Here is a 16,451-nt window from a genome sequence, read left to right as displayed (position 1 = left end):
AGAAAGATGCATTGTCTCACTGGTCCCCGGCAATGACTAGTGCTTTTGGTTTTGCTTGATAAAAAGCCATAACCCCCCCCTCCCAACAAAACCCCAAAACTGTTAATTTAGAAATCCAGTGGAAATGCTGGAGTGTCAGAAAGCTTTTTAACTAAGCTCTAGCTAGCAGTCCATGGTTCATAGAGTTACTGTTTGGTAACTAATTATTTTTGGGAGCTCCCATATTGAAATGCAACTTTATGTCCTGTTCTCCCTTTACCTTGATTCTTATGCCTATGATATAAATGAGGTTTGGTAAGCTAGATGAATAGCTTGCAGATGTGTTAGAGGCTATGGATATACCTTTGGGGACATTTTTTATTATTATTGCATTGTACTCATTTTAAGCTAAAAATCATTTTTTTCAATTGGTCTTTCTTAAAGTGTAACTTTCATTCTTTTTTAAATTTTTGTAATGTATAGGAGCAGTGATACTAACCATTTTTGTAATATACTTTCATTCCTGAAATTGCACATTTGTAGTAGAAAAATAGCTGTAAAGTGGCCCATTTTGAGCCTTAGCAACGCGCCTCTGTCTTCTGTTTGCATAACAGTGGAGACTCGCTCAACATTGACTGTGTTATGTAAACAGAAGACAGGAGCATTGCTAAGGCTCAAAATGGGCCACTGTACAGCTATTTTTCTACTAGAAATGTGCGATTTCAATAAAGTATATTACAAAAATGGTCAGTATCACTGCCCCTACACGTTTCAAAAATTAAGCCTCTTTCATTTTTGATAGTAAAATGCTCACAGCTAAGCAAAGAGTTAACCCTTTATGACAAAAACTACAGAAAATGTTTAATAAAGACTAAGGCCCTATTCACACGTCCGTAGCGTGTTTTGCAGATCCAGGCATCCGCAAAACACGGACACGGCAATGTGTGTTCCGCATTTTGCGGGACCACACATCGCCAGCACTAATAGAATATGCCTATTCTTGTCCGCATATGCGGACAAGAATAGGACATGTTCTATTTTTTTCGGGAACGGAAATGTGGACCCGGAAGTGTGGGTCCACATTTCCGGAGCCGGGCCGCACATCGTGCAGCCCCATAAAAATGAATGGGTCCGCAATTACGTTCTGCAAAATGCAGAACAAAATTGCGAATGTGTGAATGGGACCTAACTGTAAAATCAAACTCTAAAAAAATTGCCTCTGAAGGTGTCCATAGCCTTTAACTCCTTTGTTTTGTCAGATCCCATTTTCTTTGTGGATACACCAGATCGGGTGCAATTTGGTAAGCTCGTATGCAGCTTTTGATATGGATTTCACAGTTTGCATTGCTAAGGATGAAATCTGTGGCAAATCTGCAACATACTGGGTAGGCAGTGAATTTGGAATAATAATTTATGCTCTAAAATTCATTCAGATTTTTTCAGCTGCTTGTGATTGGGTTGTCATAAGTTTGATTTGTGTACTGTGCTTTTTGCAGATTTTCTTTGCAGAACCTGTCATGTCTGAATGTAACATTAGGGTTTTACTTTTCCACATTTCTTTCTTAATTTTGACTTATCGGCAAACATTTTGTTTACATTAATAGATGATATAGAAAGACTTGACGCAGAAGAAGACGATGCCAAGAAAAGGAACCCTAGACCCACGTATGATGACAGCCTGGTGTTGGGAGTTTATATTCATCGCTCTGATAAACTCAAAACTGATCTCATGGTATCTCGGCCCTTGGTGAAGATTCACGTTGTTGATCAAAAAACAGGGGAATATGTCAAGAGGGAGACAAGGTGATATTTTAGGATGATTAATTATTCTTTATGGCTTACATATTCAGACCGCAATTGTGCAAATACTCCAAGACGCAGCAATTTGTATCTGTGGTTTTCAAGATTTATTTTCCCTGTTTAGCTCAGTGAGGAAAAACCATTGGTAAAACACCCCTTGATTGCTTTCCACTGAAAAGTTATTTCCTCAAAATATTGTGTGGGACTGTAATACAATTTTTTTTTTTTACTTAGACTATATTACAACTAAAAACTTCAAATAGTGATTGATGGTATATTGCTAAGATATGGCATCAGTGTATCACTGTTTCATATCTAACCACTATGATCACCCCGAGCATTAAGATGAATTGCCAAATTCGGCAATATGGGTGGGTTCACATCACGGTTTTCCCATCCGTTTAACTTATACAAAAAATGTATACGTTAAACGGATACCTCAGACTGATCCCACACATTGGCATCCGTTCACCATAGAGTTCCAAGAGTTTACCATTGTTCCATAGAGTTTACCATTGTAAAAAAAAAAATTGTATACTTTTTTTTACAGGACTGTGCAGGATATGAGAATGTGGTGTGCTGCGTTTTTGTATCCTTTTTTTTTGTAACGTATACGTCAAACAGTGGCATTAAACGTGATGTGAACCCAACCTAAGCTGTTTTTGGTATAGCGGCTGAAATGAAGGGGCTCCACTGCAACTAAGTAGCTAAGTTACCTGTGAAGGTGCAGGGAAGAAGGTAAAAAGATGAAAGGCACATAATAAACTTTCAAGTGCATTGGTCCTTTTTTTCAAGTGTTTTGCGAGTGACACCCGAGATCACATACTGGTAGCTTATCCTAGAGATATGCCATAAATAACCGTCTATAAGGAAACTCTTTAAAGGGGTTGCCTGACTGTTAAATACTGATGACCTATCTTCAGGAGAATACGTGCATACGTTCGGCCCGCCTCCGAGTATTTCTTTAACTCCAGTTGAAATGTCCTATCCCTATCCTTGTCTGCAAAATGGATAAGAATAGGATGTTCTATCTTTCTCGCGGGGCCGTGGAACTGACTTACGGACACAAAAAGCACACAGTGTGTTGTCCGCATCTTTTGTGGCCCAATTAAAATGAATGGGTCCGCATCCAATTCAGCAAAAAATGTGAAAAGTCCGAACATACGGTTATGTGCATTAGGCTGTCAAAAAAAAAAAAAAAAAAAAGGGGGACTGCAAAACAGATACGGTTATGTCCATGAGTCCTAAAATACTCAGAGAACATCTTTAAATAAACCAACCATCCATTTCATGCTTTGTGTATCAATCATTGTGCGATCAGTGAAACCATGTACCTTATTTTCAGCTCTGACACAGTTTCATCGTTTTATGACCAAGAAAGAATTGAGTATGTTCTCCCCGAGTTCACACAACCATATGATTTCAAGCGGCTGAAGACATTGATTCCTGAGTGGGATGAACAAATCATATTCATGGAGAAGTTCACACACTTTTTGCACATTAAGGAAGATGGCCCTAATGTTATCATATTCTTTGAGGTAGAAATGGTTTTGTTAATGGATTAATATATTGCACCCTTAAAGGGGTTGTCTCACTTCAGCAAATGTTATTGATTAAGAAGTTAATACAAGCCACTTACTAATGTACTGATATTATCCATATTGCTTCCTTTGTTGGCTGGATTCATTTTCCCATCACATCATGCACCGCTTGTTTCCATGGTTACGACCACCCTGCAATCCATCAGCGGTGGTCGTGCTTGCATACTTTAGGAAAAAGCACCAGCCTGTGTGTGCTCCCACATTCCCGGCCACCAGACAGGCTGGCGCTTTTTCCTAAAGCGTGCAAGCACAGCCACCACTGCTGGATTGGAGGGATCCGGCTCCGTACAGCATTCAAATGTATGGGCTCCATGGAGGTAAAATTCGTTATCTACGAATTTTCGCAAGACACTTTGATTTGTCAACTTAAAAACAATTTTAAAACTGGGATCCAGAGTCGACTTCGGTACCTACTTCAAGTTGAATAATCGAAGTCTGACGTTATTCACCAGAGTCTTGCGCACGAATTTCACCTCAGTGGAGACAATGCATGTGAATGCTGTATGGAGACGGATCTTTGTACAGCATTCAAACAAAGTTTTTTTAATCACGAAGTTTTTATTGATTATCTCCAAAAAGTAAAGTTACAATATCACATACAGGGCGTAATAGCGCCTAAACAGTAGTTATTCAATAGCCAGATTATTATCAGTTATCGTTCAAGTTCAAACAAAGTTTTGACTGAATCGACTTTGGATCTAGGCTCCAACGCACACTTTGCTCAACACTACTAACCACACCCACTTTTCCACCCACATTACAAAACTGGAGTGAGTGGTGTAGAAATGCAAAATGTTGCGCAAGCAAGTGCAAAAGTCGCTAAATTGTGTGCAAGCAAGTGGAAAAGTCGCAAAAGCCCTATCCTTTTTGAATCATTAGCTTTTATCCCCACAGAGGTCCTGCTCACTTGCGTCCACGGCATCTGAATGGTCTTTTCCCAGAAGCGCTGCGGCAGGGGCAGGGCCTGATAGGAATAGACTGATTCTCCCATAAATCATTGCAATCTATGGGAGAAGCGATCAGACAATTGCATGTTCAAGTCCCCTAAGGAGACTAAAAATAAATGTAAAATGTAATGTAAAAATGAAAAAGAAAATTTATAAAAATGCACATCACCCCCTTTCCCCATTTTAAAAATAAAAATAAACAATAAAAAATAATAATCATTAGTATCGCTGTGTCCCAAAATATAAATGCATTTATCCCGTGTGGTGAACACCGTAACAGGAAAAAAAAAAACTAAATGGTTGATTTTACATTTCATGGTCGCTTCCCCCCCCCCAAAAAAAAAAATAGAATAAAAATGATCAAAAAGTCATACACACCCCAAAATGGTATCATTAAAAACTACTGATTGTCGTGCAAAAACATAGCCCTCACACAGCTCTGTAAATAGAAATGTAATGGGGAGCCAAATACTGAGAAGCAAAGAATTTTTTTTATTTTTCTCAACGTTTAAAACAATAAAAACTTTTAAAATGTAGTATCACTGTAATCGTAGTAACCCACTGAATGAAGTTAACAGGTCAGTTTTACCACACAGGGAATACTGTAAAAACAAAACCCATAAAACTATACTATTACGGTTCAATCATTATTTTATTGAAGCATATAAATGAATGATACAGTAAGGCATATCAAATACACATGTAAAGGAAATGTAACAGCCAAAAACTATACAATATTAAACAGTGCTATTAGAAAGTACAACTTGTGCAACTAAATACACGCATACGTGAAGGGAAAAATAAAAGAATTATGGCTCCAGGAAGGCAGTAATTAAAATCTAAAAAGAAAAACTGCAGTATCACTGCGGCAGGAAGGGGGTTCATGTAAGCCATGATATGTAGGTTCTGTTGATGGAGGCTATTATTTGTGATTTGAGTGGTAAATACTGTATTCTTGATTTTTTGCTCCCCCAATCCCTAGAGGATTACATTTTATACTCATCTACTAATATAATGATACATTTTCACTTCTTTTATTTTCTAAATTTGAATACATTGCCTTTCCAGATCCTTGATTTGATACATGAAGATAGTTTAAACCCCAACTCAGAGATTGGAATAAAGGAGAAAGGTTTCCAGAAAATTGCCTGGGCTTTTCTAAAGGTATTTTACATGTCGTGCTTGATATATCTTCAAAACTTCCATCTTGAAACCTTGATCCCATACTTTGTCCAAGGAAACGATGCCCTTTTAGGCTGGAAGTACCTTTAGACTTTTCTTGTGTCAGCTCCATGTACAGCTATTGCCTGGCCTGGACTTAGCCTCCAAAAGAGAAACATATATATTTATTTATTTTAAAGGGTTTTCCAATCAGTTCACTTGAATGAGGCCAACTTGTACTTCCCTGGAGCAAGAGCAATAAACCTTGGCCCCTTTGTTGCTTTAAAGGGTTTCTACCACTTCGGTGTCACTTATTTAGCTGTCAGACACTAGCGATCCGCTAGTGTCTGCTCTGGCCAACCATCCTAATATAATTGCTTTTGGGGCAGCCGTTTTGCTAAAAAAAGAACTTTTATTAATATGCTAATGAGCCTCTAGGTGCTATGGGGGCGTCATTAGCACCTAGAGGCTCCGTCTACCTTCAGAAACTGCCGTCGCCCAGCGCGTCCCTCCAGCCCGCCCATCTCCTCCTGAATACGATCCTCCTTGTGAGCGTATGTATTCTGCGCATGCGCAGTGAATGTCTGACCGCTTCCTTGCTCAGACATCTCCACTGCGCCTGCGCGATGACGCCATAGTGCTCCGAGGAACAGGCGCAGTGGAGATGTCTGAGCAGGGAAGCTGTCAGACATTCACTGCGCATGCGCTGAATACAGGCGCTCACAAGGAGGATCGCATTCAGGAGGAGATGGGCGGGCTGGAGGGACGCGCTGGAGGGACGCGCAGGCTCATTAGCATATTAATAAAAGTTCTTTTTTTTAGCAAAACGGCTGCCCCAAAAGCAATTATATTAGGATGGTTGGCAGAGCAGACACTAGCGGATCGCTAGTGTCTGACAGCTAAATATGTGAAACCGAAGTGGTAGAAACCCTTTAATCGTTGGTGGTCTGATCAGCAAGGGATAGCAAATTCTAGCAATATGCCATCAGTTGTTAAGATTGGATAATCAATTTAAACCATGTCTATTTCTTGCTAATTTGCTGATCCATGTTTAGCCTGAAGATACAGTGCACATAATACTATATGTCTGCTGGCCCTACCATAAATGCACACTCCCATTGCTCTCCTGAGTGTGCATGTTTATATAAATGGGGAGAATCTGCCATGTTCAAAATCAGCATGCCCGGTCTCTGTCCACTCACCTCTGCCTTGTTGTTTTCAGCAGGTTTGGACAATTTGTATTTAATTTGTATGATCAACTTAAAGGGGTTGCCCAGTATTCCAGTATTTTGATATTTATGACCTATTCTCAGAATACGACATCGATATCAGATCGGCGGATATTAACACCCCATACATCAGCCGATTAGCTGTTTTGAAGTTGCTCCTGCAGCGGATACAGGTGCCGGAACTAAATAGATTTGTCCATTGTGTAGTAAACAGAGCTATTTTCTGCAGCGCTGCACCCATTCAAGTGAATAGGAGAAGCGCAGACCTGGAAGTCCTATCATCAATATGTGTCTAACCCCTTTAAGCCTAATTGTATAATTTTTGTGGAAATACTTTACCATTTTCTTTTTTTTTTCCCTCTCGCTTTTAGATTGTCGGTGCGAATGATGTGCTTAATGTAGATAAAAAATTGCGCTTACAACTTTATTACCCTCCAAGATCTAGGGCAGCTTCCAGCACAAATGTCTATGAATGGTGGCTTAAATATCCCAGAAACCGTTACCCATCTACTCTGTATGTAACAGTAAAAGGCCTAAAGCTGCCTGATAATGTAAGTAAAAATGTTTTTACCTGCTAGTAATCACATTATTAGAACTTGAAAAGGTTTTTAATATTACTTTTAATGTTAAAGGTAAACCCAATGGCTGCCCAACTGGAAAACAATATCCTAACTTCTCATTTGCACCATGACGCTGCTCTGAAGGAAAATAATTCAGCTGATGCAAAACAGATGAGGGAGTCTTTCAGGTGGACTCGACTGCCTGGTCAGGTATTTGTAAAATCAGACTTGTCTCTGTTCATAGATTTGAATGCAATGCGAGAGAAGAGGAGATAGGAGGGTTAGGGGTGGTGGGGTCTCACCCAACCACATCTGCTCCGATAACCCAAGTCGAGTGCCAATACACTATATATATTATTCTATATATATTATTTGATTATAGTGAGGGGTCTATATGGTTGTAGGGACACTTCGTGAAAAGAATGTAGCGTTAGTTCGTGCCCAGGGGATCAGTGTCCGTGGGACCATTGAGCAAGCAAATACATAGGTAGATAAACTGCAATAAGAGTTAGGATATTTTTGTAAAATTATGCGGAAAATTGGATTAAAAAGTATACATGTATAATATAGTATACGTATAGTATCAAGAACTTTTACTCACTTCACGAGGGGGGGGCGGTTTATCCGGATAAGCATAATACACCAGTAATCCTAATACCCCCCCTAGCCTACAGTAAGTATTAAAAAAAATAGTAAAAATAAGTGCGAAATGTACAATAATAATTTCACACTTATTATTTTTTTATTTATATTTACTGTATATACATGTGTAACTATATGCAACGTGAGGCATGGTGAACTGTAACCATACTGATCCTAGTTTTATTTTTTTTATTTATGTATTTTTATCTACCGGTTTATTTATGTACCCCTTTCCCCTTCCTGTTGGCCATAAAGCCCACAAAACCGCCACTACCCCTCTATATTATCGAATGGAGGAGACTCGCATATGCCCCAACAACCACTGTAGACATGTTGCCCAAAAGACCCATCTTCATAGCGAAATGACATCCTGGTAACACAGCAACCATTAAAACATAAGGGTCTATGAACTCAGCTTCCGGACATGCGCACCAGTCATCAATGAGCTCCAAGAAGACATGCACCGCTCCAAATCTCCTGGACATGCGCATTAGCCACTGATGCGTTACAAGCTGGCATGCACCCTTCCTGTCATGCGCACCACCGCCACCCGGCGCTTCCGCTTCCGCTTCCGGACCGCCGGGATTCATTCCGCCAGAGAGGAAGGACCCTCCCACCAAGTTTTGGCAGACTTTTCCCTATTATCCTTGGGGTATATACCCCATGTATGTACACTAGATGTCAGATGCTCCTGATGAAGGGACGTGCTGTCCCGAAACGCGTTGAGCCGGATTTTTGAACACAATAAATAAAGTTGAACAGAAGCCCTGAGTTATTGGCTGCCTTCATCTTTTACATTCTAGAAGCGATCCAGGCTGGGGGGGTGTTAGGTTTACTGGTGTATTATGCTTATTCGGATAAACCGCCCCCCTCGTGAAGTGAGTAAAAGTTCTTGATACTATACGTATACTATATTATACAGGTATACTTTTTAATCCACCAATTTTACGCATAATTTTACAAAAATATCCTAACTCTTATTGCTATTTATCTACCTATGTTTTTGTTTGCTCAATGGTCCCACGGACACTGATCCCCTGGGCACGAACTAACGCTATATTCTTTTCACGAGGTGTCCCTACAACCATATAGACCCCTCACTATAATCAAATAATATATATAGTGTATTGGCACTCGACTTGGGTTATCGGAGCAGATGTGGTTGGGTGAGACCCCACCAACCCTAACCCTCCTATCTCCTCTTCTCTTGCATTGCCTTCACATACATGCAGACAACTGTGTCCGCATGATGAACCTTTGAGCAGCCTGTGCACATATCTCACTCCACCTATCTCTCCCTTATGCAGATCTCTCCATCCCCTTGGAGCCTCAAGTTCTTCAGGTCTTCTGAATTCACTTCCACTAGAGCTGAATAACCCTCAAACTCTCTTATCTTTTATTCATAGATTTGAGAATATAGATGTAGTGGCTGTTACTGAGACATGGTTCAAGGGGAGTAATGACTGGGATATATCAATACCAGGGTTCGCTCTATACAGGAAAGACAGAGAAGGCAAGAAGGGGGAGGGGTGGCCCTGTATGCGAAAGATAGCATAAAATCTAATTTGATACAAGTTAGCGAGAACAATTTAGAGTCAGTTTGGGTTACCTTGCAGCTTGATAATCATAAGGTAACTCGTGTTGGTGTGATATATAGACCACCTAGCCAAGTCAAAGAATTAGATGATCTACTAGTTGAGGAAATAGCTAAAATGACATTGAAGGGGGAAGTTATCATTATGGGAGACTTCAATCTTCCAGATGTAAACTGGAAAACCAAAATAGCTAGCCAGGAGTACAGATATTCTAAATTCCCTACTGGGATTATCTCTACAGCAAGTAGTGGAGGAGCCAACCCAGAAGGAGGCCATTTTAGATTTAGTATTCACAAATAGGAATTTGGTAGTTGATATTACTGTAGGGGAAAGCTTGGGATCTAGTGATCACCAGTCAGTGTGGTTTACTATAAGTACAGTGACTGAGTCACACCACACAAAAACTAAAGTTTTAGATTTTAGAAAAACAGACTTTTTTAAAATTAGATTAGTGGTATACGAGTCCCTATCAGACTGGAACAGTTTCATTGGAGTCCAGGAGAAATGGGACTACTTAAAAGTGGCACTATTGAACGCAACAGAAAATTGCATTAGGCTTGTCAGTAAAAGCAAAAAAGGAAGAGACCACTGTGGTACTCGGCAGAAGTGGCCAAAATCATTAAAAACAAAAAGATATTTAGGAATTATAAAAAAAAACGAGGATGACAGGCAGAGAGAGGTCAAACAAGTTATAAGAGCTTCTAAAGCACAGGCAGAAGAGAAATTAGCTCAGTCAGGGAAAAAAGGCGATAAGGCATTCTTCAGATACATAAATGAAAAAAGGAAACTAAAACAAGGAATTACCAAATTAAAAACAAAAGAAGGAAGGTATATGGAAGAAGATAAAGAACTAGCTGACTGCCTGAATGAATACTTCTGTTCAGTTTTTACAAAGAAAAATGAAGGAGAAGGACCTCAGTTAGGAAAGAAGACTAATGAATCTTTTGATGCATGTGTCTTTACAGAGGAAGAGGTTCTAAGTCAACAGTCTAAAATTAATACAAATAAGTCACAGGGGCCTGATAGGATACACCCAAAGCTATTAAAAGAGCTCAGCGGTGAACTAGCAAAACCATTAACAGATTTATTTAACCAATCACTGTCAATAGGAGTCGTCACAGAAGATTGGAAATTAGCAAATGTTGTGCCCATTCACAAGAAAGGTAGTAGGGAGGAATCTGGCAACTATAGGCCAGTAAGCCTGACATCAATAGTGGGTAAATTTATGGAAACCATACTTAAGGAGAGAATTGTGGAAGATCTAAAATCCCATGGATTGAAAGATTAAAAACAGCATGGGTTTACTTCAGGGAGATCATGTCAAACTAATCTTATTGATTTTTTTGATTGGGTGACTAAAATAATAGATGGAGGAGGTGCAGTAGACATCGCTTATCTAGACTTTAGTAAGGCTTTTGATACTGTCCCACATAGAAGGCTTATCAATAAAGTGCAGTCTTTGGCCTTGGACTCCCATATTGTTGAATGGATTAGGCAGTGGCTGAGGGACAGGCAACAGAGGGTTGTAGTCAATGGAGTATATTCAGACCAAGGTCTTGTTACCAGTGGGGTACCTCAGGGATCTGTTCTGGGACCCATATTGTTTAATATCTTTATCAGCGAAATTGCCGAAGTGTCTTTTTGCTGATGACACAAAGATTTGTAACAGGGTTGATGTTCCTGGAGGGATACACCAAATGGAAAAGGATTTAGGAAAACTAGAGGAATGGTAAAAAAATCTGGCAACTAAAATGTAATGTTGATAAGTGCAAGATAATGTACCTGGGGCGTAAAAACCCAAGAGCAGAATATAAAATCAGTGATACAGTCCTAACCTCAGTATCTGAGGAAAGGGATTTAGGGGTCATTATTTCAGAAGACTTAAAGGTAGGCAGACAATGTCATAGAGCAGCAGGAAATGCTAGCAGAATGCTTGGGTGTATAGGGAGAGGCATTACCAGTAGAAAGAGGGAGGTGCTCATGCCGCTCTACAGAGCACTAGTGAGACCTCATTTGGAGTATTGTGCTCAGTACTGGAGACCATATCTCCAGAAGGATATTGATACTTTGGAGAGAGTTCAGAGAAGAGCTACTAAACTAGTACATGGATTGCAGGATAAAACTTACCAGGAAAGGTTAAAGGACCTTAACATGTATAGCTTAGAAGAAAGACGAGACAGAGGGGATATGATAGAAACTTTTAAATACATAAAGGGAATCAACAAAGTAAAAGAGGAGAGAATATTTAAAAGAAGAAAAACTGCTACAAGAGGACATAGTTTTAAATTAGAGGGGCAAAGGTTTAAAAGTAATATCAGGAAGTATTACTTTACCGAGAGAGTAGTGGATGCATGGAATAGCCTTCCTGCAGAAGTGGTAGCTGCAAATACAGTGGAGGAGTTTAAGCATGCATGGGATAGGCATAAGGCCATCCTTCATATAAGATAGGGCCAGGGGCTATCCATAGTATTTAGTATATTGGGCAGACTAGATGGACCAAATGGTTCTTATCTGCCGACACATTCTATGTTTCTATGAGACAGACTTCAATGTAATTTCCCTGCACAGTTAAAGGGGCATTTCAGTTGTTCGTTATTTATTGTCCTATCCTCAGGATAGGTCATCAATAACTGACACCCCCACCAATCAGCTGTTTGTAGAAGTCGCTTGGTTAACTATAAAGAGGCTGTAGCACTCACTGCAGCCTCCTCACAGAGAACCTACCACAGTGCCATACATTGTATAGTGGCAGTGCTTGGTATTACAACCCAGGTCATTTACTTAAAGCGGTTCTGCACTTTCATTTAACTGATGATCTGTCCTCTGGATAGATCATCAGCTTCTGATCGGCGGGGGTCCGACACCTGGGACCCCCGACGATCAGCTGTTTGAGAAGGCAGCGGCGCTCCAGCAGTGCCGCGGCCTTCTCACTGTTTACCTCCGGGCTGCTGGCCCACTGACGTCACGACTAGTAACGACTAAGCTCCATTCAAGTGAACAGAGCTTAGCCGTGCCCACGCTAGTTGATACTAGTCGTGATGTCAGTGGGCCGGCGGTAAACAGTGAGCTTCTCAAACAGCTGATCGGCGGGGGTCCCGGGTGTCGGACCCCCGCCGATCAGAAGCTGGTTATCTATCCAGAGGATAGATCATCAGTTAAATGAAAGTGCAGAACCCCTTTAAATGGGACTGGGCTGCACGTAGGCCATTTTGACCAATAAACATGAGATCACTGGCATTAATTCCATGGCGTCTACATCAAGAGAGAGTTACAAATACATAATATAAAATACAAGAAACTATTAACCGACTGGTACAGAGAGGAAGAGGACCCTGCCTGCAAGAGCTTTCAGTCTACAATAGGCCATCAAAATACGAGTTCCAAAAAACTCCTTTAACAGGGCCCTAGGGCTAAATGATGTAGAGGAGGATATAAGGTACTGATACTTGTTCACTTCCTGCTTGTGTAGGCACTGAAACCTCTGGGCCCTTTTTCTCTAGAATATTGGGCATTTAAAATGAATTTGTAACCATTTTAGTATGTCACACACATTTTGGTAACTTTATGTGCTTTTTTAACTTTTTTTTTTTTATAGGCTTGTCGTATTCCCAACAGACGTTTTTTGTCTTTTCGAGGTGGGCACATGGGATGTTTTTCACTATGTTTTTCTAATGTTGGTAGAACGTTGGCTGCAGCATGTGCAGACAGAGATGACTATCCAATATACCGTAAGTATGCTAATGTATAGAAATCATACATATTTTTCACCCTAAGATACACCAGCCCATAAGGCTACTTTCACACTAGCGTTTAGGGCTCCGCTTGTGAGTTCCGTTTGAAGGCTCTCACAAGCGGCCCCGAACGGACCCGTCCAGCCCTAATGCATTCTGAGTGGATGCGGATCCGCTCAGAATGCATCAGTCTGGCTCCATCTGTCCTCCGCTCCGCTCAGCAGGCAGACACCCGAACGCTGCTTGCAGCGTTCGGGTGTCCGCCTGGCCGTGCAGAGGCAAACGGATCCGTCCAGACTTACAATGTAAGTCAATGGGGACGGATCCGTTTGAAACTGACACAATATGGCTCAATTTTCAAACGGATCCGTCCCCCATTGACTTTCAATGTTAAGTTTGCATTATCATGAACAAAAAATAATAATAATGCAAATGGTAATGCAAACGGATCCGTTCTGAACGTATCTAAGCGTTTGCATTATAGGTGCGGATCCGTCTGTGCAGATACCAGACGGATCCGCACCTAAACACAGGTGTGAAAGTAGCCTTAGACGCACCTAGGTTTTGGATTCAACAATAAGAAAAAAATATTTTTCATTATACCTCGGGTCAGACCACCAATTAGACCCCCAGTGTTAATAAGACCCCAATCAGACCTTAGCTCAGACCCCAATATAAATGACCCCTAATCAGACCTTTGATAAGAGCCCCATGCCTCTCATCAGCCCCCACATCAGCCCCATGCCTCTCATGACCCCCATATCAGCCCCCATTATCAGCCATTATGCCTCTCAGCCCCCATTATGAGCCAATATGCCTCTCAGCCGCCATTATCAGCCATTAAGCCTCTCAAGCCCCCATTATGCCTCTCAGCCACCATTATCAGCCATTATGCCTCTCTGCCCCCATTATGCCCCTCGCAGCCTCATGTTTTATAAAAAAAAAAAAAAAAACACTTACCGCTCCTGGACGCCGCCGCTCCTCACCTACATCGCGATCCTCTTCCTCCTGCTGTCCGCTGTGCTGTGATCTGACGCGCACAGCGTGAGGTCACAGAGCGCCCTCACGCTGTGCGCAGCCTTCACAGCCTAGGACCAGGAAGCTGAGTACAGAGCATTCACCAATTCTTGGTCCTCCAGTACTAATGAGCGCTTCCAAATGATCTAAAGTATTCTTGACTTTCCTCTTGCATACCTCCCACATACCTTCCAAGTAACCCGGATCTGCAGTGCTGTCCTAAATGTTCCCTTCCCTTCTGCAACAAATCCAAACTGTTACTATGACAGACTTAAAGGGGTTCTGCACTTTTATTTAACTGATGATCTATCCTCTGGATAGATCATCAGCTTCTGATCGGCGGGGGTCCGACACCCGGGACCCCCGCCGATCAGCTGTTTGAGAAGGCAGCGGCGCTCCAGCAGCGCCGCGGCCTTCTCACTGTTTACCGTCGGGCCGCCCGCCCACTGACATCACGACTTGTATCAACTAGAGTGGGCGCGGCTAAGCTTAGAACAGAGCTTAGCCGCGCCCACTCTAGTTGATACAAGTCGTGACGTCAGTGGGCGGGCGGCCCGGCGGTAAATAGTGAGAAGGCCGCGGCGCTGCTGGAGCGCCGCTGCCTACTCAAACAGCTGATCGGCGGGGGTCCCGGGTGTTGGACCCCCGCCGATCAGAAGCTGATGATCTATCCAGAGGATAGATCATCAGTTAAATGAAGGTGCAGAACCCCTTTAAGGACCATCAAGCTCAGTAACAACTGGGGATTTGTTTCTTTTGTCATGGAGACACACAGAAGGCAGCAGCAGTTAGTAAAGCTGCATTGACTTTGGTGGACGGAGGCTGGAGCTGGGAGACAGTGACGATTTCTAGTTATGGTGGAGTGTGTTTGTCACTGTTCTGTTTATAGAAGGATGCTTTTAATGGATCTCAAGGCATATGACTATCATTATATGTGTCATTGTTTTAGGGCATGTAGTGATTCCTATGTGTGCAGTGGTTATCACTATATCAGTAGAAATAAATCAAAGTATCTGGACTTGAATTTTTGCTAGTCATCCGACTGGTTTTCTCATTTAGGGACGTCTATGTTGGACGGCTGAGTGACTGTGTATGGAGGCTCCTGCGGCTGTTACTATGTATACAGGACCTTTTGCATTGTGTTCTCACATTTCTTACATCTAGACACTCACAATGCTGAATTTCTGATTACGCTGACCATAATAACTGCTCTGTATAAAAGCTCTACTGCTTTAAACAGCATTATGGATATGATAATCTATCTGAAATGTTGTATATTCCTAATCAAACGTCATATTTTACCCATCAAAATGCAGGTTTATTTCCTCTAACCTCTGTTTAGATCATCAGCTTCTTAAAAGCTAGAGGTAATCTAATTATGCATTAATCTTCTTTCTGTTAGAATTCTAGGTCCATCCAGTACATCCCGATTTTAGCTCATGGCTAAGATTTCTTTGCCACTCTATAATCTGTATGCTATAAGCGCAACTTCTCGGTGTACCAGTAATGTCTCTCTTATATCCCATTCGTCCAGGTGTGGATTGGCTATCTGAGAAGATTGACACTATCTAGTGGTATTGCCTAAGGCCTAGTGCGTATGACCGTATTTTTGGTCCGTATTCGATCCACCATTTTTGTGGATCGGATGCGGCCCCATTCATTTTAATGGGGCCGCAAAAAATGTGGACAGCACACTGTTCACTGGCCAGCCAAAAAGATAAAACATGTCCTATTCTTGTCCATTTTAAAGACACGAATGGGCATTTTTAGAATAGTGTGGAGTAGGAAAGTGCAGGATGCACACGACCTGTATACTAGTTTTGCGGATCTGCTGTTTGCGGACTGCAAAACAGAAGTGGTCGTGTGCATGAGGCCTTACATTTAGAATAGTTAATTCTTTAGAAAATGAAAGTAGTGGGTTGATAATGACAGCTTCAGATATTTCCGTGGTATAATAGCGTAATTCCCTCTATAGACCACTAGATGGAGATGTATCGCCAATTATTGTGAGACGACTAAACTGAATTGAACTTGTGAAATTTTAAAAGTAACAAGTATGATTAAAAAAAAAAACTGCGTTATACGACTGCAGAGATAGACTGATATTATAGCAGATGGCACAGACTACACAGCCAGATTGCTTTTATAGGGTTTCAGATTGCAGGGTCAGAAAGGTATTATTTTATTAT

General features: G+C 41.3%; 1 protein-coding gene across 1 annotated transcript in view; it reads left to right on the top strand.

Annotated features, from left to right (window-relative positions):
* The window catches only part of AHI1 (Abelson helper integration site 1), a 210,209-nt gene that overhangs the window by 21,743 nt on the left and 172,015 nt on the right, over positions 1-16,451 (top strand). Inside the window, exons 6-11 of the mRNA XM_044291599.1 lie at positions 1,584-1,782; positions 3,125-3,317; positions 5,396-5,491; positions 7,089-7,268; positions 7,350-7,487; positions 13,110-13,242. Coding sequence (XP_044147534.1) covers positions 1,584-1,782; positions 3,125-3,317; positions 5,396-5,491; positions 7,089-7,268; positions 7,350-7,487; positions 13,110-13,242 — 939 coding nt within the window. The remainder of the gene's footprint in view (positions 1-1,583; positions 1,783-3,124; positions 3,318-5,395; positions 5,492-7,088; positions 7,269-7,349; positions 7,488-13,109; positions 13,243-16,451) is intronic.

This window comes from Bufo gargarizans, chromosome 4 (assembly GCF_014858855.1).
Source record: "Bufo gargarizans isolate SCDJY-AF-19 chromosome 4, ASM1485885v1, whole genome shotgun sequence".
NCBI lineage: Eukaryota > Metazoa > Chordata > Amphibia > Anura > Bufonidae > Bufo > Bufo gargarizans.
The sequence above is the reverse complement of the archived record's forward strand: the minus strand, read 5'-3'. Positions and strand labels throughout refer to the sequence as shown.